The 20560-nt window shown below is 56.5% G+C and overlaps 1 protein-coding gene across 11 annotated transcripts in view; it reads left to right on the plus strand.

Moving 5' to 3' along the window:
* Positions 1 to 20560, plus strand: part of DDC (dopa decarboxylase) — a 45526-nt gene that overhangs the window by 19465 nt on the left and 5501 nt on the right. For 7 of the 11 annotated variants that reach the window (XR_004318502.1, XM_032476239.1, XM_032476234.1 and 4 more), the window contains 9 exons: positions 4246 to 4380; positions 5280 to 5423; positions 7283 to 7369; positions 8480 to 8546; positions 12151 to 12245; positions 16019 to 16086; positions 17643 to 17719; positions 18583 to 18602; positions 20378 to 20476. Coding sequence is in view for 9 of the 11 variants with exons in the window: in XM_032476239.1 (XP_032332130.1) it covers positions 4246 to 4380; positions 5280 to 5423; positions 7283 to 7369; positions 8480 to 8546; positions 12151 to 12245; positions 16019 to 16086; positions 17643 to 17719; positions 18583 to 18602; positions 20378 to 20476 (792 nt within the window). In the remaining 2 variants the exon portion in view is untranslated. Of the gene's footprint in view, positions 1 to 4245; positions 4381 to 5279; positions 5424 to 7282; positions 7370 to 7447; positions 7709 to 8479; positions 8547 to 12150; positions 12246 to 12582; positions 14712 to 15043; positions 15182 to 16018; positions 16091 to 17642; positions 17720 to 18582; positions 18603 to 20377; positions 20477 to 20560 lie in introns of those variants that run through there. The other 4 variants (XM_032476235.1, XR_004318503.1, XM_032476238.1 and 1 more) reach the window with 4 other exon arrangements.

Below are 20560 nucleotides of genomic sequence, written 5' to 3' on the forward strand. Positions count from 1 at the left end.
CTGTTCAACTCAGTTCTGGACCTGGAGGTGCTCTAACACTTTTTCTTTTCTTTTTCTTCTTCTTCTTCTTTTTTTTTTTTTTTTTTTTTTTTTTTTTTTTTTTTTTTTTTTTTTGCCAGATGCACTTGCTAACCAGCGGTTTTATTTTATTTAATTTTTTTACGTGAACATACATATATTCATTGTCACATTCTTTTTTGCTGTGAGCTACCACAAGATCTTGTATATATTTCCCTGTGCTCTACAGGATAATTTTGTGTATCTATTCTATATATGCCTGTCAGTATCTGCAAATTTTGAACTCCGAGTCTGTCCCTTCCCACCCCTTGCCCCTCTGGCAACCACAAGTTTGTATTCTATGTCTATGAGTCTGTTTCTGTTTTGTATTTATGCTTTGTTTTTTTGTTTTGTTTTGTTTTGTTTTGTTTTAGATTCCACATATGAGTGATCTCATATGGTACTTTTCTTTCTCTCTCTGGCTTACTTCACTTAGAGTGACATTCTCCAGGTCCATCCATGTTGCTGCAAATGGTGTTATTTTATCCTTTTTTATGGTTGAGTAGTATTCCATTGTATAAATAGACCATGGCTTCTTTATCCAGTCCTCTGTTGAGGGACATTTAGGCTGTTTCCATGTCTTGGCTGCTGTAAATAGTGCTGCTGTGAACATTGGGGTGCAGGTGTCTTTTTCAAGCAGGGTTCCTTCTGGATATATGCCCAGGAGCGGGATTCCTGGGTCATACGGTATAGAATTACTTTTGATTTTAATTACACACATTTTTGCCAAGACCTTTTTTTTCACTTTGACCCCACTCCCCAGCCTTGGGGGAGCCCTGTTAATGCCAGACTCAGCTCCTTCTTCACCTGGGAACATTTTTCTCCCACTTTAGTTCTTTTCCAGGAACTTTGATTTCCCATGGATTGGGGACATTTCCCATAATTCCTAGCTCTCTTTTGTTATTTTCCTTTTTTGGTCATCTTCTCTCTGTGTTTTTGGGGGGATTCCTGTGGTTTTCTTTACATCGTGGTCTCAGTTTCCCACATTGCCAATTTAATGCCTTCCGTGTCCATTCCGGTACTGTCATCCCACTTAAAAGGATTGTCCCCTTCCTACTTATGGAAACTAGACGTCTGTTATAAAAATGGAAAAGATCTGGAAACATTTTGGGGGCATACTTCCTCCCCGTGTTATTTCAATACTTGTGTGTGTGTGTGTGTGCGCGGGTATGTGTACCTACACATAAACAAAACTGGGATAATGCAATTCATCGTACAGATTTTCTGTGTGATGTTTTACTATTTTATGGTGAGCATTCCCCATGGTTTAAATATTCTTTGAGAACATTCTGCGTGATTGTCTGCAATGTGCCACAGTGTATACGAACAGGGCTATTTATACAATGTCACATTTTTCCCTCTTATAAATCAGATCTCAAAGGACACCCTTGAGGTTGGGGGTGAGCAATGTTCTAAGAGGATAGTCAGTTTTCTGCTGGGGTCATGCTGGTGCAGTCCATACTCTCTGCTCCTGTTCTGCCCAAAATCAACCCAAAACCAAAATATAAGCAGTTTTCCTCGGTCACCGGAGGTTATAACTGAAACAATCTCACATTCGTTTCTTTTCAGCAGCCCAAGATGATCCCTCGAATTTGATACTTTCCAAAAATCTTACAAATACCCCATAATCCTGGGTGTATTGTAATAATAGCTACTTTTAATTCAATACCTGCTCTGAATTAGGCTGTGTTTTTAACTTATTTCTTGTGTTTTATGAGCCCGTTTTTTAACCTCCAAATAATTAGGAGGGTTGATTGGATCATCAGCAATCTCGCTCACAGATAAGGAAAGCGAGGCCCAAGGGCACCAGCCAGTTAGAGGCATGGCTGGTCCATGTGGGAGCGTCCGACCAGCTCACCCCTGACCATTTGCTTGGGTGAGAGTGTCCAGAGGTGGGCATGCTGCCCTGGGCTCGATCTTAAAAATTATCTCTTGTTTTAAAGATGAACCCATTTTCCAGAAAGCACAGAAGCCCCAGGGTTTGGTTGGGAGTGATTCCAACATTTCTCAGCCCAGGATACAATTCAAGCCCCCTGGGAACCCAGTCCACTCAGTCTGCTGGATGAAAACAGCCTCTCACGTCTGCTCAAGGCCCTCCCTTCCCAGCTGACAAGGCTGATTGTCTATAATTTGCAAAGTCCCAGAGAGCGCCTGAGCTCGGTGACAGCCAAGGGGCCCTGGATACAGGGGATGCTGGCACCCCCGCCTCCCCCCGCACCCCCGAGCCATAATCACCGCTGCCGGGCGTCGGCAGTGACAGGTGTCTGAGTCAAATGGCGAGTCATCCTTTGAGCTGGACAAACAGGGCCAGGAAATTAGTCTCTCAATTGCATTTGAAAGGTCTCGTGGAAGAAAAGCCAATTTCCCGCTGTGGGTGGGGCGACACGCGAAAACCCAGCAGATGAAAAGACCTGTCTGCTGGTGGCATCGGCAGCCTCAGGGATGTTCCGTCTGCCCCTCCGCCGCTTGCCATGGCAACCTTCCTGCGCCGCAGAAAAGCAAAGTATCATTTCTGCTCTCAGCACAAGAGCAGCTCCCCTGGTCCCCTGCAGAGATCTGATCCCCAAAAAGACCAGGAGACCCACTGGTCCCCCCGCCCCATCACTGCCGCCCAGCTGGTACGGGGTTGCTTGACTGGCAATGACTTTATGGGGCATTTTCTTTTAAATCCCTTTTTGTTGCCTGAAGAAAGGGCATCTTCTCTCAGGCAAGGACAGAGCCCAAAGGAAGCCCCATAATGAATTTGATGGTGATGCAAGGCTCTCATCAGAGGAGCGTGGATGTGTGGGGGTGATGCTCCAAGGCTTCAGAAAGAGGGTGGCGTGTAGGGAGGGGCTGCGCGCCCCCGGGGGGCGTAGGGGTGAGGAGGACCCCCATCCAGGGAGCTGAGCCTTTCAGTAACCTTTCCACGTTCCACGTCTCCGACACACACACACATGACGTGAGACACAGACTTGTGAAGTCGGTGTCTACCGGCGCCGACTTCACTTCCCCAGGTGTTTCTTTGCCAGAGGAAATGCGGCCAGAGGAAAATTAAAACCCATCGGAGAGGCTACATTGAGGTGATTACAGACACGTGTACATAAAATAAAATGTTAACAAGAGAGGTTAACCGCTTTCACTGTTTCGTTGTATCTTTCTCTGTGAAACTCTGAACCCTTAGCAATCTCCTCCTAGTCAGCAAGAATCTGCCTTTCTTTGGAATTCGTAATACGATTCAGCTCGTGGTTTCTTCTAGGATTTGCTTAAGGCTCCGTGATCGTGAGCAGGGAAGTGGGTGATAAATGTGGGGAGGTCCCCGACCCCCCGACAGATGTGGGCTCACCCCTGACCTTGCCGCTAACTCGCCGGTGACTTGGGGCAAGTTACTTTGTCTCCCTGAGCATCGGTCTCCCACCTGAAGGTGACAAATTCTAACAACAGGGTCATTTTGCAAATTGGATGGGACAACCTCATGAGTGCCGAATTCAAGTCATGTTTCAGCGCCTCCCAATTTAGCATCAGCCTTTACTACTTTGCCAAAATAAGGGATTGACATTCGTTGCATCAGTTTGCTAAGGAGGTCACAAGGATGCACCACAGACGGGGCCACTCACACTGCAGACACGGACTGTCTCCCATCCTGGAGGCTGGACGTCAAGGTCAAGGTGGAGGCGGGCTGGTTTCCCTGAGGCTCCTCTGCTCGGCCGGCAGACGGCCGTCTTCTCCCCGTGACCTCGCCTCTCCTCTCCTTATAAGGACATTAGCCAGGCGGGATTGGCGCCCACTCTATAAAGATCTCTTTTTTAAAAAAATACTTAATTCTTATTTTTTATGGAAGTGTAGTTGATTTACAATGTTAGTTTCACGTGTACAGCAAAGTGATTCCATCACACACATATGTACATATATATAAATTTCAGATTCTTTTCCATTCCAGCTCATTACAAGGAATTGAATACAGTTCCCTGTGCTGTAAAGTCCCCTGGTACCTCCGTTAAAAAAAAAAAAATGAAAAACAGAGACAAAGCGACTCTGAAACAACCCTAAGAGCCCAGGAGGCAATCCAGGTGTTCAGGAGAGCGACCACTGTGATTTCAGATTCATCTTCTAAGAAAAATATGGTGACCCAGGTCACGTCTCCCAAGGCGAGATCCTGACTCCTTGGCTGCACTTGGAGGCTCATTTCGGACCCTCTCTTTGCTTTAGGGAAGCGCCAGTGAAGCCACGCTGGTGGCCCTGCTGGCCGCTCGGACCAAAGTCACACGACGCCTGCAGACCACCTCCCCGGGGCTGACGCAGGCCGCCGTCATGGAGAAGCTGGTGGCCTACGCGTCCGACCAGGTGGGTGTGTTGGCCCCATCCAGCCCCGTCCAGCCCCGTCCAGCCCCGTCCAGCCCCATCAAGCCCCATCCAGCCCCATCGAGCCCCATCCAGCCCCATCCAGCCCCATCCAGCCTCATCGAGCCCCATCCAGCCCTGTCCAGATCCATCCAGCCCCGTCCAGCCCCATCGAGCCCCATCCAGCCCCCGAGAGCGCAGTGTTTTGTGTTACGTCAGAGCAAAATCAAACCAGTTTGGGCAGCACCGTTTCAAATGCAAGGACAGACTAAGGATATCACTAAGACAGACGCCCGCATTAAAGGGGAGAACGTAGTAGATCAAGTTGAAAAGAAAGTCAATGTGCCCTGAGGCCGCCATGCCCAGCTGTGTCCACCCCACCCGCACCTGCCCGGGGCCCCAGGACGGGGTCCAGCGTGCGACCATGCGGGTGGGGCTGTAGGGAGAGGGTGGCGACTTCAGTCGCCGTTGGATTTCTTCCCTGAGGGTCCCCGAGAGAGGACGGACCGCCATCCTGTGGGGCTGCCCTGTCCTGGCTCCTTTTCCCCAGACCCCACCCATGGAGCGTTCACTGACTGAACTTGGCCCCCCGCTGCCCGGGGCCCCCCAGCCGGAGGCAGCGCCCTGATCTGAGCCCGGGTGTCCAGGTGCGCCTGTGGGTGTGCCATCCAGGAGCTCACTGCTGCTGGAGAATTCAAACCAGTGGGTGAAAAATGACCCAGTATGGCCCAGTAACCCCCTCCTCCAAAGAGTCTAAATCATTAAACTGAGACGCAGATTCTGCAGGATGAGGGGATGAATGAAGGTGCAGGGCGCGGGGCGGGAAGGAGCTGCGCCCAGAGGCATGGGGGCCCCGCGGAGCCCGGGTCCTGAGTCCCACCTGCCTTGCCGCTCCCTCGCAGGCCCACTCCTCGGTGGAGAGAGCCGGACTGATCGGGGGAGTGAAGCTGAAGGCGATCCCTTCCGATGGCAAGTTTGCCCTGCGAGCTTCTGCCCTGCAGGAGGCCCTGGAGCGCGACAAAGCCGCCGGCCTGATTCCTTTCTTCGTAAGTCCACGTGGCCCCAGGGGAGTGTCAGGGCCCGTCGGGGGCCACTTTCCGGGGGGGTTGCAGGCCTGGGCGGTACACATGCTGTCTGTCGGCCTGCCTCGGCTTGAGAGAGGCTGGACTGACCGACACACCCGTATTTTTCCCTTCCTCCCTCACCTGTGTTCAACTCAGAAACAGGTAATGGGGGTTCCCAGCCTGGGGGGTTCAGCTGAGCCCAGAAGCCTTCCTTCTGCCTCCCATTCAAAGTGACACCATGTAACGGCCGCTCGTCCTGGTAGATGAGTGACACACGAGTGAGCCAAATTCAAAGTGAAATCCAGGAACGCCCGGCTGCCTGGACGCTGGGATGTGCCACTTGTGGGAGATGTGTTGCAAGCAGGCAGTGACTAATTAAAGTATAATTCGCTATGATGTAACAAAGACGTCCAGCTAGCCAAGGAGTAGCTGGTTTTCCCGTGCATGAGTGGGCATTTTCCACTGGGGAAGAAATAGTCGGGGTGGCATCAGGCGGAAGCTTGGAGAGTTGCCTGGCTGTGGTCGTGGTGGCATTCAGTGTCGGGACCGAGATGTCGAATGTGATGACAGTAAAATGTTGCCATCAAGGCACTGGCCCCAGGGTGGTCATCTGACTGCACTTTGGGGCCCCCTGGGGAGCTGTGGGAATGCAGGTGCCCAGGCCCTGCTCCAGCTTACGCTCGCCAGCCTGTCCAGGAACTGGGAACGCATCACAGCGACTCTCAGATTTTCACGCGCACCCCAGATTCTTGTGAAAGGAACGAGTCGTGCAAGGGCACAGAGATGTGGAGGGTCCCAGGATGTGCGAGGAAGTGTAACCGGTTGTCTTAAACGGGCAGCCGGGGGCCAGGGCAGCCGGGAGAGAGGCTGCTGGTCCGGGAAGGATGGATTCTGAGCTTGGACTTGTCGCTGGGGTGTTCCCGCTGAAATGCATGCACGGTGGTTGTAATTCTGCACGTGATCCTGAGGTGCAGACCGACCTGATTTCGCCGAGGGGGCTGCGGCTGAGAGCGAGGACACGTTTGGCAGATCTGAGCGGGGAAATCGGAATCACGGCCCCTCCAGGGACTGGCCGGGGCTTGTGATGATAAAGTTTCCCTTTCTTCTTGCGCTGGTTTGCCTTCCTAGCTTGTTGAGGTCAGGAGGAGCGGTGCCTGCCCGCGGGGCTTGTGTCAGAGCAGAGGGGACGGCCGGCCGGGGCCGCGGATGTCGGAGGAGGGGAGGGGAGGGGCCGGCGCGGGGCCCCAGGACTGCACAAATGTGATTATGCCTCCTGCAGAGCGGCTGAAATCAGGTTAGCATCACTGAGCTGAGCCGGGGTAATCAGAGCCCGGAGCAGAGCAGGCGCCGGCTTCAAAGTGGCTGCTGAGAATTAGGACAGGCTGACTCACGGGCTTCTAGAACACCGGGCGCGCAGGGCCCCGCCGGCCTGGCACCTTCTCCCCGTGTCATGCACACGCCGCCCTCGTGAGCTGCGCGGGGCCTCGGATGCTAGGAAGGGTCTCTTGAGCCCGCAGGACAGCAGGAGTTAAGCCCCCCCGGGGCCACGTGTCAGTCTGCCCCTGCCTGCGTGTCCTCGGAGCCACCTCCGGGAGCCTCACTTAAGCCACCCGTAAAGTCGGGGGCGGGACTGTCCAGCTCCCTAGTGTGCTGTGACGACTGAATGTCGTGTCTGCAGCGTCCCCAGGCCTGGCTGGCGGTGTGCACTCAAAACAGTCATTCCTTTTTTTTTTTAATAAAATTGTTTTATGTTCTTTTTTCTTTTGTTGCAGGGGGAGGTAATTAGGTCAATTTATTTACTTATTTCTTGTGTATATATATATTTATTGAAGTTTGGTCAGTTTGCAGTGTTGTATCAATTTCCGGTGCACAGCACGGTGCTCCGGTCATACAAGTACACACAGAAATTCATCTTCTTCTTTTTCACTGTAAGTTATTATAAGATATTGAATATAGTTCCCAATGCTGTACAGAGAGACCTCCAGCCAGGTTCTCACGTTCACTAGATTGTGTGTGGTTCTGAGCACACTGAGTTGCTGGGGGCTCCAGGAATGAATGAAAGACCCTGTTGTCACATCGAAGGAGAGATTGCAGTATCCAGCCAGCGCCCGCCAACGTCAATCAGTGAGGCTCTTTGGTTTTGGGAGCAGAAGATGCTCTGGGCCCCTTGGAGAGAGTTTGCACTCAGCAAGGGTTTCAACACCTGTTCTGTGCCCTGCAAAGGGCGATTTCCCAGCAAAACAAAGAAATAAGGCGCAGACCCTGGGTTCAAGAGTGTGGTGGGTGTAGACGGGGAGACGGCCCCGTGCGTGGAACTTGCAAGTCGCTTGTGCAGGTGTGATCATGGCTCGGCGCTCCGACGGCGGGGGCGGGAGGTCAGGCGTGCGGCCACGGTTCTCAGAGCTTCCTGGGAACACCCTGGACGCATTCCGTTCAACATCGGCAGGGGCCTCTGGTGAATCTCCTTGTGAGAGCAAAGCTTCACCCTTGGAGGGCTGGAGTTAGTCCCTGGGGACAGGATCATGCAGAAGGACAAGGGTGGCAGATGAGAGTCAGGGAGCGATGCTCTTGGACAGGCTCCTGGGGTGGGGGGCTCTGAGCTGACCGGATGCTGTCCCCAGAGCAGCCTGTCCCTTGGGGATGCTGCCCTGCCCTCGGCGCGCACACACACACACACACACACACACAAACACACACACACGCTCCTGCTTCCTGGAAGGAATGCCGATCCGGATAACGCGGAACGCGGGACGCTGTGCACGTGTCCACGCCTTCATGCCCGCCCCTCCGCAGCACCGGCGCCCTACCAGTGCCCTGCACAGCCTCACGGCCCGCTTTTCTGTTGCCACGTCAGCCCGCCATGATGCTTCCTTGCAAACATTAAACACGCATCCCTTGCTTTTCACCTCCGTCCACCCGGCACGGCGTTCAAGGCTCCGGGCTCGACCTGGGGGTGGGGTGGTGGCCGTGTGTGCGTGTGGAGGTTACAGGGTGACTATGATGAAGGGCTGAAAAGCGGTCTGCTTCTTGCCCTCCAGGTGGTGGCTACCCTGGGAACCACGTCCTGCTGCTCCTTTGATAATCTCTTAGAAGTGGGGCCCGTCTGTAAGTATCTGATTAAGTTTCCTTTTGGAAAATATTCTCAATCCATGGGGACTTTAAGTCGCCTGCCTCTTTGGGCTCTCCTCCATAACAGTAACTTAATATCATGATATAATATATTACACAGAATATAATACAATTAAATAGTAATAAAATATAATAGAATATTAACATTTTATAACATATTATTAACACTGTGTTTGCAATGATGCAAACCTGGTTACGCTGAACTCCATCAACTCAGAGTTTGGGCTCATTGGACGAGAGTTAAGCTTAGCTGCACCCACACACTCTGTGTAAGAAGAAAGCTTTGTAAGCGACGTCACGGTGACGTAAGTCTGCAAGGTGACATCGCCCTCCTGCGGAGAATAAACTCTTCAGACTCTCTTAGGGGGTCCTGTGCATGAAGCCACGAAAACTTTCGGTCCTTGAAGGCAGTCTCCCAAGCACGGTTTTATTCTGGCCTTTTCGGAATTCCTGAACGTAGCTGAGCAAGTTACGTGAAGTGATGGAGCAAATCAGTATGAAAAGGCTGGATTTCTCCCGAGGAGGGCGTGGCCTTCGCGTGTTTGCTGGGACGGCTCCCCTCCCCTCCCCAGCTAGAGCCCTGAGGTTTCCTCCGAGAGAGACGAGAATTTGGAGAATTCAAGGGGCACCGTGAGTCCGCGGCTGTGCCTCCAGTTTCCCTGGGGACCCAGCAGGCCCGGAGGCGGGGCGGTTCTGTGGCCAGAAGGCCTTTCCTCGGGTGGGGCATCAGCTCACGATGCCCCCTTCTCTGTCCCCGCCAGTCCCACGGGTGGAGCCGCTGCCACGGGGTGGGGGACAGGCGGGTGGCAGGAGTCACCTGGAGGGATCAGGTGGCCGCCCAGGAGCTCGGACCGCGTGTGGCTTGTTCCAAGTGTCGCTCGGGCCACTCGGCCCTGGCTCACTGCCCGTCTGTGTCACCCCAGCCGGCTTCTCCGCTCTCGCCCTGGGATTCGGAGAAGATGATTAAGTGCACACGAGACAGCAGGGAGAGAGGGCCCTGGGGCCGTGAGGGACAGGGGGCCGTGGCCAGCCGGCCGGGTGGCTGCGGGGCGGACTGGCCGACTCCCCAGGCTTCTGCTTCCCCACTTAGGGCCGCTGGCCGACATCTGTTGGGGCAGCTGGCTGGAGGCGCAGGGCCAGGGCTGGGGAGGAGGGAGGGGCCAGCTGGCTCAGGGCCGTGGCCACGGTGGTGGCCCTGTTAGCTGCAAACCCGGGCCAGCCGGGGCCGAGCCACAGAGCCCGTGACTCAGGTGTCGGGCTGGGAACTGGACGTCCTGGCCCGCGGCCGGCTGACGTAACCCCCGCGGCTATGGGGTGAGAGGGCCGAGGTCCCGCCCGGCCAGGGGGACAGCAGCCAGCGGGAGGCGTCAGGTGTCCAGGGCCTGCGGCGGGGACTCAGCGCCCAGCGCCCAGCGCCCAGCGCCCAGTGCAGGCCATCCCGCTGCCCTGGGGCTCCCTCCGCTCCCAGGCCTGGTGCTAAATGCAGACGCCATCCATGGGGGTGGGGTGGGCCAGGCGAGGGCCCCCCACTCCCCTGCGGAACTTCATCCACGAGGCTGCCTTTGACATTACATTTATCACCCACGATGGACGGTGCCTTCACGGTCCATCGGCCCCGTTAACGCCCTCCCCTCCTCTGCCCCCAGTGCCTTGACCCTCACCACGTACTTCGCGTTCTCCTCCTTCGAACAGGACGGAGCTGCCCCCGTTCCCCAGGGGGTTAGAGTTAACCCATTAAAGCAGCTCCGCGTGGTTACTTACCCCCCGGTATTTGACCAGGAGGGGACATCCGGAGACGGTTGCTTTAGCCAAGACACTTTCTTTTCGGTTCCTTTCAAAACTGGTCGCCAGAGAGACAGTTTTAATCGGTCCATTTGGTCCACGTGGGTGGATCAATGGAATTTTCTGGCAGGTTTTCTTGAGGAGAGGGTGAGGAACAGAAAGCAGGTGGTTGAAGGTGGGCAGGCGGAGGCGTGAAGGTGGGGCCCTGAGGACCGGGACCCCGGGGAGCGTGGAAGGGGGAGGCAGGACGCTGGTCAGGGTGCAGCGGACGGTGCGGGGGGCCCGGCCCACGTGCTTCTGTCCAGGGGAGCCCTGCAAGGAAGCATGCAGGCAGCAGGGGCTCGAGAGGTGGGGGGCGGCCTCCGCCCTCCTGGGTGCATCTGGGAGCCCCCGTCGAGGTGGCCTTGCCTGGGTGCTGGGGGACCTAGTCCTGGGGCGTGAGGTCTGGCCTTGGGGTCTCGGTGGGGTCACTGGGACCCGCGGTGCTCAGAGGGGCTGGAAGGCAGGTGGTGTGTCAGACGATCTCGTACAAGACGGGAGAGGTGGCACCCCGGCTCCCTGCCTCCCCGTGGAGGGAAGAGGAAGCCACTCAGACCCGCTGTCCGAGGGAGCCCGCCAGGACAGCCACACGGCCGGGCGGAGCCCAGGCCCCCAAAGTCCCAAGTTCCGGGGTCCGCAGCCGCCCTCAGTTCCGATGACCCAGCCTCGCGAGCTTGCTCCTGGCTGCGGTGGCCTCTTCAGCCCCGAAGATCAAACCGAATCAGGCTTTGCGATGCCTCCGCTGACTTTCATCGGCAGAGCTCGGAAACACTCCGCAGTCCCCACAGCATCACGTGTGAGCAGCCAGCGTCGCACGTGCGTGCAAAAGTGGACCGTGAATCCGCCCGTCAGCACAAATGCGTTGGCAGGCACTGGCCCTGCGCCCCCGTAAGACAAGGACGCCCCCACCTTTGCTCGGGACCCCCCAGCTTTGTGCATTTCATGCCCGGGGGGGTGGGGATGGTCACAGAGGTCACGCCCACTTGTCACCAGGTCTGTCCTCTCGTCGCACTAAGCGTGGCAGGAACGTTCTCTCGGCCGCCCCTCAAGTTTGGGGTGCGGTTTTGACGTCCGTTTGCCCGTGAGGAGAATGAGTTTGCAGGGGGCAGTAAGACCACACGGTGGCTGGGTGACCGGAGGCGGGGACTGCGCCCAGATGCGTCCAAATCAGGGCTCCAGAGTCAGGCGGGCTCCCTTCCCGCGGGGCCATTCCAGGGCAGCTGGGAAGCAGGAATCGGTCACGAAAGAGGCAGCGGATGGTTCAGAGGGGACCAAACTTCGTGTGGGGGTGGGGAGAGAGCCGGGGGGCCTGTGTGCGGGCCTCCCTCCGGAGATGCCGTGCAAGGAGGTTAGCCGGCCGGCCGGGTTAATCAGGGCGACAGCTCGGGGCGGGTGGGATGCGGAGGGCAGGGCAGGGCGGAGTGCGATGTGGGTGGACGGGCCGGCGGGGCTGGGGCACGCTGGTCCCTAAGGCTCTGCTGGGCACGAGGGCCAGCCTCGAAAGCCAAGTTCCCCTCCCGTCCACGCGCTGGGCTGTGCCGGGCACCCTCGGGCCAGTGGCACACGGCCTCTGCTGTCAGCGTCGTTGCCTTCAGACCAGAGCATCCTGTGAGGGACACAAAAACAGGCCAGCACATGCTGCGGATGGACCGTATGCAGGAAGGTGCAGGGATGGGGACCGGACAGGCGCTCAGACCCCGGGTGAGGGCGCCCGTCCGTCTGTCCACCCGAGAGCTCACCAGCCGCTTCTGGACTTCAGGTCACAAGGAGGGCGTGTGGCTGCACGTGGACGCGGCCTACGCGGGCAGCGCCTTCATCTGCCCCGAGTTCCGGCACCTCCTGGACGGAGTGGAGGTGAGTGTGCGCTTCCCGGGGCCACGGGTGGGACGTGCCGTGTGATCAGTGACCTCTCCTTATGAGGACGTGACGTTCACTTCTTTACTGCTGTGGTTTGGGTCAGCACATTGTTTCAGGACCAATTTCTAGGACTCTTGGAAATTACACTTCCCTCAGACGGGGCCTGAGAACCCTCCGGGTTGCCCGGCCCGTCTTCTTAAAACACACCTAACGTCTCATCCCTTTCTCCGTCTGCACGGATCCTGGGCAGAGCTGTCACGAGAGGGCAGATTTGAGCTCACAGAGCTCTGGGGGCAATATTTAGGGAGAAAAATAAAACCTTAATGCATTTCAGACGAAGCGGCGACTTGAAAAAATCCAGCCTGCCACCCCATTCGATCTGGATCGACGTGATGGTCGTGTTCTGACCTGATGTGTCCCTTTAACCCAGACGTGCCTTTAAACGTCCCCTGCACATGCAGAGTCTGTAAGATGCGGCCTGTCGTGCCGACAAAAAGCACCTGCTTCCTTTGAGAAACAGCCGCCAGAGTAACCGACCGAGGCTCGGCTCTTCCAGGGGCGCAGACCGGTTAACACAGAGGTGACCTCCGGGAGGCGCTCTGACGTGTTATTTCAGACCGGAGCGGGGTTTTGCTCAGGGGGCAGGAAATCCCTCCGTGCCGGGGGCTCCGATCGGAAGGCCCAGGGAGGCAGACCTTGTCGGTGAGCAGGAGGAGGAGGCTGTCAATCAGAAGGGGTGGGCGGTGGCTTCATGCCCAGAGGCAGGGGTCTCGGGAGTCTCTGGTGTGGGGACCACGGGCGTGGCCTTGGGTTTAGATGGCCTGTTTGGGTCCTGGCCTTACCCCAGGAATAGCCACGTCCCCTTGGGCAAATTAGCATCCTCCCCACACCTTGCAAGGTGGAATTTGCCATCACCCCTCCTTTGAAGGGTTGCATAAGGATCTGAGGAGTTAATCACATTTAAAGGGCTTTTTAAAAGCAGCGCCTGGAGACAGAAAAGGCTGTGCGTGCATTCAGGAGACACTGCCCCTGACACCTCCCTCCGCCCTCTCGTCTGCCGCTGATCAATGTTCTAACGGCTAGCTGGGGTTCTTGCAAAGCCGTAATTACAGAAAAGTGGGGGTCCGAGGCACGGAATGCACAGTTCCCATCTCGGAAGGGAACAGCCCCCTTAAGGCTAATGACTGAAAGCACATTCAGGCTTCCATCTCTGTCACATCCGTCCCCTTGCTCTCGCAGTCACTCCGTGATTACGTATCGATCACTGAACGTGCGCCCTCGTGGCTGAGAGCCAGTTATGTGGGTGTTCGGTGCAGGGACACGTGGAGGAAATCTCTGCGCCCCGTGAGTGCCCTTTGACTGTGGTCTTGCCGGGGGTGGTACGCGTCCCCCGGGAAGGTGTGCCCCGCCGTCTCTGGGGAGGAAGGGCAGAGCGTCCCTCGGGGACGTTTGGCGTCTCCCAGGGCCGGGTCTTGGGGTAGAATTTCACGCTGTTTTCTCACCGCCCTCTTCCCTTCCCCACGAACTGACACCTTGAGGGTCCGCTGTTCACAGGGGGGAGCCTGGTGGTCAGCCCTCCGTGGTGGCCGCTGGTGGGCACGGCCACCGTGAGATCCTATCGGCGGCAGACAGGGTTTCAGGCCCCACGGTGAGTCATTTCATTTCCGCCTCCCGTCCCGAAGGCCGGCTGGTCCCCTGGCCTTGCTGCTCCGCTGGGCAGATAAGGGGTCGGCAATATCCTGCTGAGCCTTCGTCTCCATCAGCCTGGAGATAACACCGCAGCCGGGCGGGGACGGAAGCCGGTGGAGCCGATCGGCCCTCAGGAGGGAGAACTAATTAAATTCCCAGCCAACAAAGCCCCGCTTTCTCCTTATGTTTCCTTTTCGTTGTAATTTCCTATCTCTTTCCTGATATCGCGTTAATGGGAACCTGCCGGGAAATGAATCTGTTCCCCCAGAGCGGGTGGCCGGCTCCGTGAACATGCAGCGTGCCCTCCTCAACACGTCCTGGGGGTTGAAATCTCTTATTTTTCTTCTTGACACTTGAACTTCCTGAGTGACCCTTGGCCCCCCCAGCTGTCGGCCGTCATCACCTACTGGTTTCCTGGGAGGCGTACGATGAACGCGGAGAGCGTCTCTCGGAATAAAGAAGAAGACATTTAGACAAACAGGGATGGATGGCGGATCCACTCCGTCCTTGTTGAAAGAACCGACCAGCTGGATGAAAAGGGGGGCGACCCCGATCACCGTGGGTCAGCTGTGAAACGTTCCTTCTCGCACTCCCCGTGGCGCCACGTATATTTGGAGAACTTTGCCGGCTCGTAAAGTTCGAGGAAACAGAGCATTTCACAGGCCAAACCAGTCCATTTTCTGACGCAGCTCCTGTGAATTAAAATTGTGGTTATTGCAAATCGCCAAGTGGTTTGAAGTGGGGATACACGCTATGGGACGTCGGACCACGCAGGTTTGAAAGTGCGCGACGCGAAGTATTAACAGCATCTCGTTGCATGCGGGAAAAGTAGGAGTAAGGATTTCTCTGATTACAAATGAATCGGGACCCACAGCTGCAAGGCAGGAGAGCCCGGTGACCCGGGAAGTTTGTTGCGTTGCTCCCAGGGGCCGGGCGTCCTCACGGAATGACCTTCGTCAGGGTCCATCTTAAGGGAGGCTTTGAAATTCTGAATATTTTAAGTTACCCGAGGTCCGTGAAATGATCCCTTGATTTCAGTGTGCCCTACACCGAATTAGGATTGACCTGTGCATAACAGGAAGGGTCCTGATGTCCTCTCATTCCAGTCCCTCACTAACAAGTCCCATAGAATCATCGCCCCGAGGGCCGTCAGCTGGACAGCAGGAGAATCTGGGGCTCCTCCTTCAACCTCCGTGCTCTTTTCATCACAAAAAGAATTCGATTTTCATTTCGCTCTCACCGCAAACACTCTCTGGATGTCTTCTGGGTCCCCGGCGCTGTGTTCCGAGGACCGTCCACCCTGGCCCGGTGGCCTTCGTGTCCCGCAGACCTCAAGCCTGGCTCCAGTTCCGTGGGTGCCCCTCTGCAGGGCGCCTCCGAGGGGCACCCCGGGCGGACTCGGCGAGTCCTCCTCCTCTGCAGGGAGCCCGGTTACGGCTGCCCCAAGGTTGTCCCCACATTGCATCCCACTGACTTCTCTCTTGTCAGAACCACCCCCCTTGCTCAGTAGCCAGTTTCATCCCTCGGTTCCCTGGGGCCACCACCTGGCTGGTTACAGCCATGAGTCAGCGACAGGGGCGGCAGGTGCACAGGAGGCTTCCCGAGGTGTCCACGGCCATAATCGAAGCCCTCCATCCAGTCCACGGGGATCAGCAGTCGTGCCAGGGTGGGGCCAGCCCTGAATCTCCGCCTCCCTCTGTGCTTCAGCCCAGACTCACGTCTGTGTTAGCTTCACATTTCACGAGAAAGCATGACTTGAAAATGAACCCCCCCAAAAAAGGCTCAGGTGGGCGGGGTGGAAACTCCGGGAGAGTTCAGAGCCCAGACCTTATCATGCATCCTCGAGCCCAAACCCCGCGGTTCCAGCTACTTCTCTTCCTAACCCTGACCCTAACCCTGACCCCTAACCCTGACCCCGACCCTAACCCCTAACCCTGACCCTGACCCTAGCCCTAAGCTGCGTGGTCCCACTGCTGTTCACCGGGGACCGCAAACTGAATGACCAGGCGGGGGCTCTCGCGTTGTAACTGCACATTCGTAACTGAAGTGTCTGCTTTTTTGCGGTGGTTGTCCCTCGGCAGTTTGCAGATTCGTTCAACTTCAACCCCCACAAGTGGCTCCTGGTGAACTTCGACTGCTCTGCCATGTGGTGAGTTTCACCAGGTGTCGATTACCCTGCAGTTTCACTGCTCTGTAGACAGAACTGGGGCTCGGACACGAGACGCCCCACGGCAGGCGGGGTCCCCGTGCTGCAGGAGCACGTGGGTTCCTGCTACCTCCTGCCCTGTTGTACGCTGTCCCCTGGAACAGATCATTGCAACAGGCTGGCACAAGGAAAGAGAGGGCTGACAGGGACCAGCTCTGGTCTAACTTGCCTCGCGTGCACAAAAACCATGCAAAGTCATCCCGCTTGCATCCCTAATCCACTCGCGTCTGTGTTTTCACTCTTCACTGCTTCACAAAGCTGAGTGCTCAAAAGCGTTTGCTGAGGAAAAATTAAAGTAATTCCATTTGCTAAGACGTTCCCTGGAAATTCTCTGTAGCGGTAATGTAACCACATCGGTTACATTTAGAGCAAGAAACAGGAGTTCAAAACTTAAAGTCTGCTACACTGACGACGTGTAAGGAAGAGTTGTATGGGATTGCTCGAAACCAGTTCTTCTAAGTTTATTAGAGCGAGAAGTTCGCTAGTCAGTCTTAAGAGTAGGAGGCTTTGCGTGGATTTTGTGCAAAAGCGATCACTATGTGATTACATGAATGGCTTCCCACCTCGGTGAGGACGGCGCGGGCACCACCGTCTCTCCATTAGCCCCAGGTCACGCTACACACGCCAGCGATGCCCGAATGGGGCCGGTGCTTTGCCAGGCCTGGATGGACAGGGGGAAACAGACTCCAACCTGCCTGGTTTCTCCTCCCGACCCCGGGTCCCCAGCTCTCCAGACACCAGCGGGGCGTCCCCAAACGTGACTCAGTTCTGACACCCACTGCCCGGAGCTAGCTCAGACCCCACAGGTTGAGGGCTCAGTCCCACGAGGCAGTGACCAATTGTGGGTCCCGGTGACCTGCACTTCTGTCCGCTTGGCTATAAAGTTAGGGGCCCCTACAGTTCCCCCGCTCTGTTAGTTCTGACAGCTGGTTAGAACAGCCCCCAGCACTCAGGAAAGCGTCTCGCTTCCATTTACTGGTTTATGATAAAGGACACGAATGAGCAGCCAGTGGAAGAGGCAGGGTTGGGGCTGAGGACACAGCTTCCCCGTCCCCCTGCAAGGCGTGGTTCCCTCCCAGCACGCTGATGTGTCTGAAGCGCCCCAAATCCTGTCATTCAGGGGCTTTGTGAAGGTTTCATCGCATAGGCGTGATTGATCCAGTCGCTGCCCATCGGTGACTGACTGTCTCACGTCCCTCTCCTCTCCCTGGAGGCTGAGGGGTGGGGTTCAGAGTTCCGCCCCTCTAACCAAGACGTGGTTTCCCAGGCAACCAGCCTGGACTCTGAAGCTGTCCAGGGGCCCAGCCAGCATCTCACCCAGGGAATCTGAGGTTCCAGGAGATCCGGAGATGAAAACTGTGTTGCCGCGAGGCTGGGGGAGGCAGGGAGCCCGTGGGGTCGGGGAGGGCGGCCTGAGCTGAGCAGGAGCGGGTAAGCAGGAGGTGCAGCCCCACCCGAGTGCCTCCCCGTTCAGCGCCTTATTCGTTCTCTGACGCCAGGGTGAAGAAGAGAACCGACCTGACCGGAGCCTTCAAGTTGGACCCCGTCTACCTGAAGCACAGCCACCAGGACTCAGGTGAGCCGCCGCCTGGCTCTCTCCGGGCTGTTCCCAGTTTTGTTTCCATCAGAGCCGCGTTCAGAGGGCCCAGGAGCCGGAGGTGGAGATGCATGTCCCCGGGGATCAGCCCTTGGGGGGTGGGTGCAGAGCGGCTCCCCGGGGGTCGCACGGTGAGGGTGCGGCTGGTAACGGTGACAGAAGCCAGGCTCAGGCACCGTCCCCTCGCCCCCCGGGGACCCCCACAGCCCACGTGGCCCCTGTAAAAAGACCAGAAAACCCGGGGTCACCCTCCGAGAATCGCCCTCCGTCCTGTGGGGGCCACTCCAGATACCAGCTAACCTAAAACTGCTCTGCAAAATACAACCTGGTTCTTAAAACCAGAGCTGGCGTCAAGCAATGCACTTTTAGGGAGCAGCGGGCAAAGCTCTTCTATTAAAAAAAAATGCATTTCATGTTTGAAATGCATAAAACAATAAAAACCTCAGAAATGATGCCAATACTCACCAAGTGTTGCTCTGGAATAATGGAGGGGTGAGTTTAAGCCAAAGTCATCTCGGTAAAGTTTATTGCCCCAGGATTTTTTTTTTTTTAACTTGTACTGCATTCTATTTTATTTTAGGCTGGCACACAGAAACCCACAGCTGAAGGGAAATATTCTGTCATGCCATAGCCCCCAAGTTTTTTCTTTTTAACATTTTTTTTATTGATTTATAATGTTGTGTCAAATTCCAGTGGGGAAATTTTTTTTTTTTTAAGTGTAATTTTATTCCACTGGCCTCGGTGGTCTTATCTCTGGTTCAGGAAACGACAGAAAAGAATTAGGTCTGTAATTAACCAGTGTGTCTAACATTTTTTTTTCCTCTTCTCATTCTTTTTTCCAGGCCTCATCACCGACTACAGAGTAAGTGGGAGACTTGTCTCGCCGACCCCCGGTCCCTGGTTATCCAGGTGCCGTCATGGGCTGTACCATCTGCTGCCTCTCACTCCTCCCGTGATCAGGTCCCCCCGGAGGACACCCTCTCACCGGGCCAGGCAGTGGGCAGCTCCGCTGAGCCCCCCGAGGGCAGGTCTCAGGTTGGGACAAAATGAGCCTGCCTGTGGCCCTCGGACGGCGGGGCGGGAACGCCTGCTCTCGGGCGTGATCCTTGCATCCCGCGGCCCCTCACTCTGCACGCGGGGCACCAGCCTCCGGGGACGGTGGCAGATGAGAGTCAGAGGGCATTAGAGGTGCTCAGACGGCAGCCTCGTAACTGGCTCCTCCAGGGGCACGCTCCTGCCTGGGGCAACTACCCCAGTCCTGCCTCGGGCTGCAGAAGACAAGTGACATGGGCCACGATGGAATGAGCACTCAATTAAACTGTGCGCATTTTCACTTCACAGCAGAGTAATCGAGTTTACCTTGCTGTCCTCCACAGTCTGGTTTAAGCCACAGTCTGGTTTCCAGGAGGCTGACTTGGCGGGGGGTGACTTTGCAATACCGATGGCCGGGGACCTACTTGTTAGTTGGGGGGTGGCGGGGGGGGCGGTGATAGCAGATTTTCCCCAAAGGCGAGTTGGTTTAATTTGTGCTGAGAATCTCCCAACAGCTCACAAACACCCTGATAAGTAAAAGAGAGAGCCGTGTGTACAGTGGGTGGGACTCAGGCTGTCCGGAGCTGCACCTCCGTCAGCCTCGAGGCGCCTGGTTTCTCGCCGATAAAACAGAGACACGGACCCGAGATCCCAGCGCTGTGAAGCGAGGTGGTGCATGAATCTGGATGGTGCCTGGGGTCACCGGCGGTGATACCGTGCGGGGTGCTTCTCAGCCTAGATGCTGCGTCCATGTTTCTCTTTGCATCTGGAGAAGTGGGGTGCTCCGCTGCATTCCACGAAAAAGCAGTGCCCCCCAAGCACGCTGGGCCCCACAGGCAGGTGCCCTGGGTGGGGGTGGCTAACACCCCCGAGCCCCGAGGGGCATCATCTGTCTCTGGGCTCTGCTCTGCAGGGAGGGGCACCGAACGGAGGTGGACGGAGAGTCACCCCCAGGATCCCTTTTATAAACTCTAATAGGTCACGACTCTGCAGAGTCACAGGAACTGCTTAGTTAATCCTCCGAATGCCCCAAGCCTTCTGCCCTGCGCGCCCTTTCTGGCTTTAGGACACCCACCACCACCGCTGGGGAGTGTCTCAGCACTGGAGAGCCGACAGCTGAGGAATTCAGGGAAAATTAGGGGAGGCTCCTGCACATTGATAGATGCATCTTCTAGAGGCAATGTCGGGCAGGTCATTCCACGGCGGCCCGCGGGGCAGCAGGGGGGTCCACGTGGCTCTGGAAAATGAAGCCAGGCATCACGGGGGGTGGGTTTTGCTCCCTCCTTCCTCCTTCCTGCGGGCAGAGACATCCGTGGAGGGCCCGCTCCCACCCACCCGCACTGGCTTGTAGGCTCCCTGGGGCAGGGTCACATGTCCCCGCCTTCGGACCGGTCCTCCCCGGGTGCACTCAACAAATGTCCCGGAGCTCGGAGCTCGGCAGGGGGGACCCTCCCCGCTCCACCGCTGGCTGTCAGCATCGCCCACCCAGGATGCGGGGGCCTCCGGGGAGTTAACTGGAGAAACCGGCAAGGCGGGCGGGGGCCAGGGAGGAGGCCAGCCCCGCCGCGGGCCCCCCCTCACCTGCCGCTTCTTGTCTTGTTTCAGCACTGGCAGCTGCCGCTGGGCCGAAGGTTCCGCTCCTTGAAAATGTGGTTTGTTTTCAGGCTGTACGGAGTCACGGGCCTGCAGGCCTACATCCGCAAGGTGATCGTGTGACCGCTGCTTATCTGGGCGACGTTCGCTGGTGGCGGGGGGACTGCTAAGCACATATAAGGGAGAGTCCGGGCC

This window comes from Camelus ferus, unplaced genomic scaffold (assembly GCF_009834535.1).
Source record: "Camelus ferus isolate YT-003-E unplaced genomic scaffold, BCGSAC_Cfer_1.0 contig313, whole genome shotgun sequence".
Lineage (NCBI taxonomy): Eukaryota > Metazoa > Chordata > Mammalia > Artiodactyla > Camelidae > Camelus > Camelus ferus.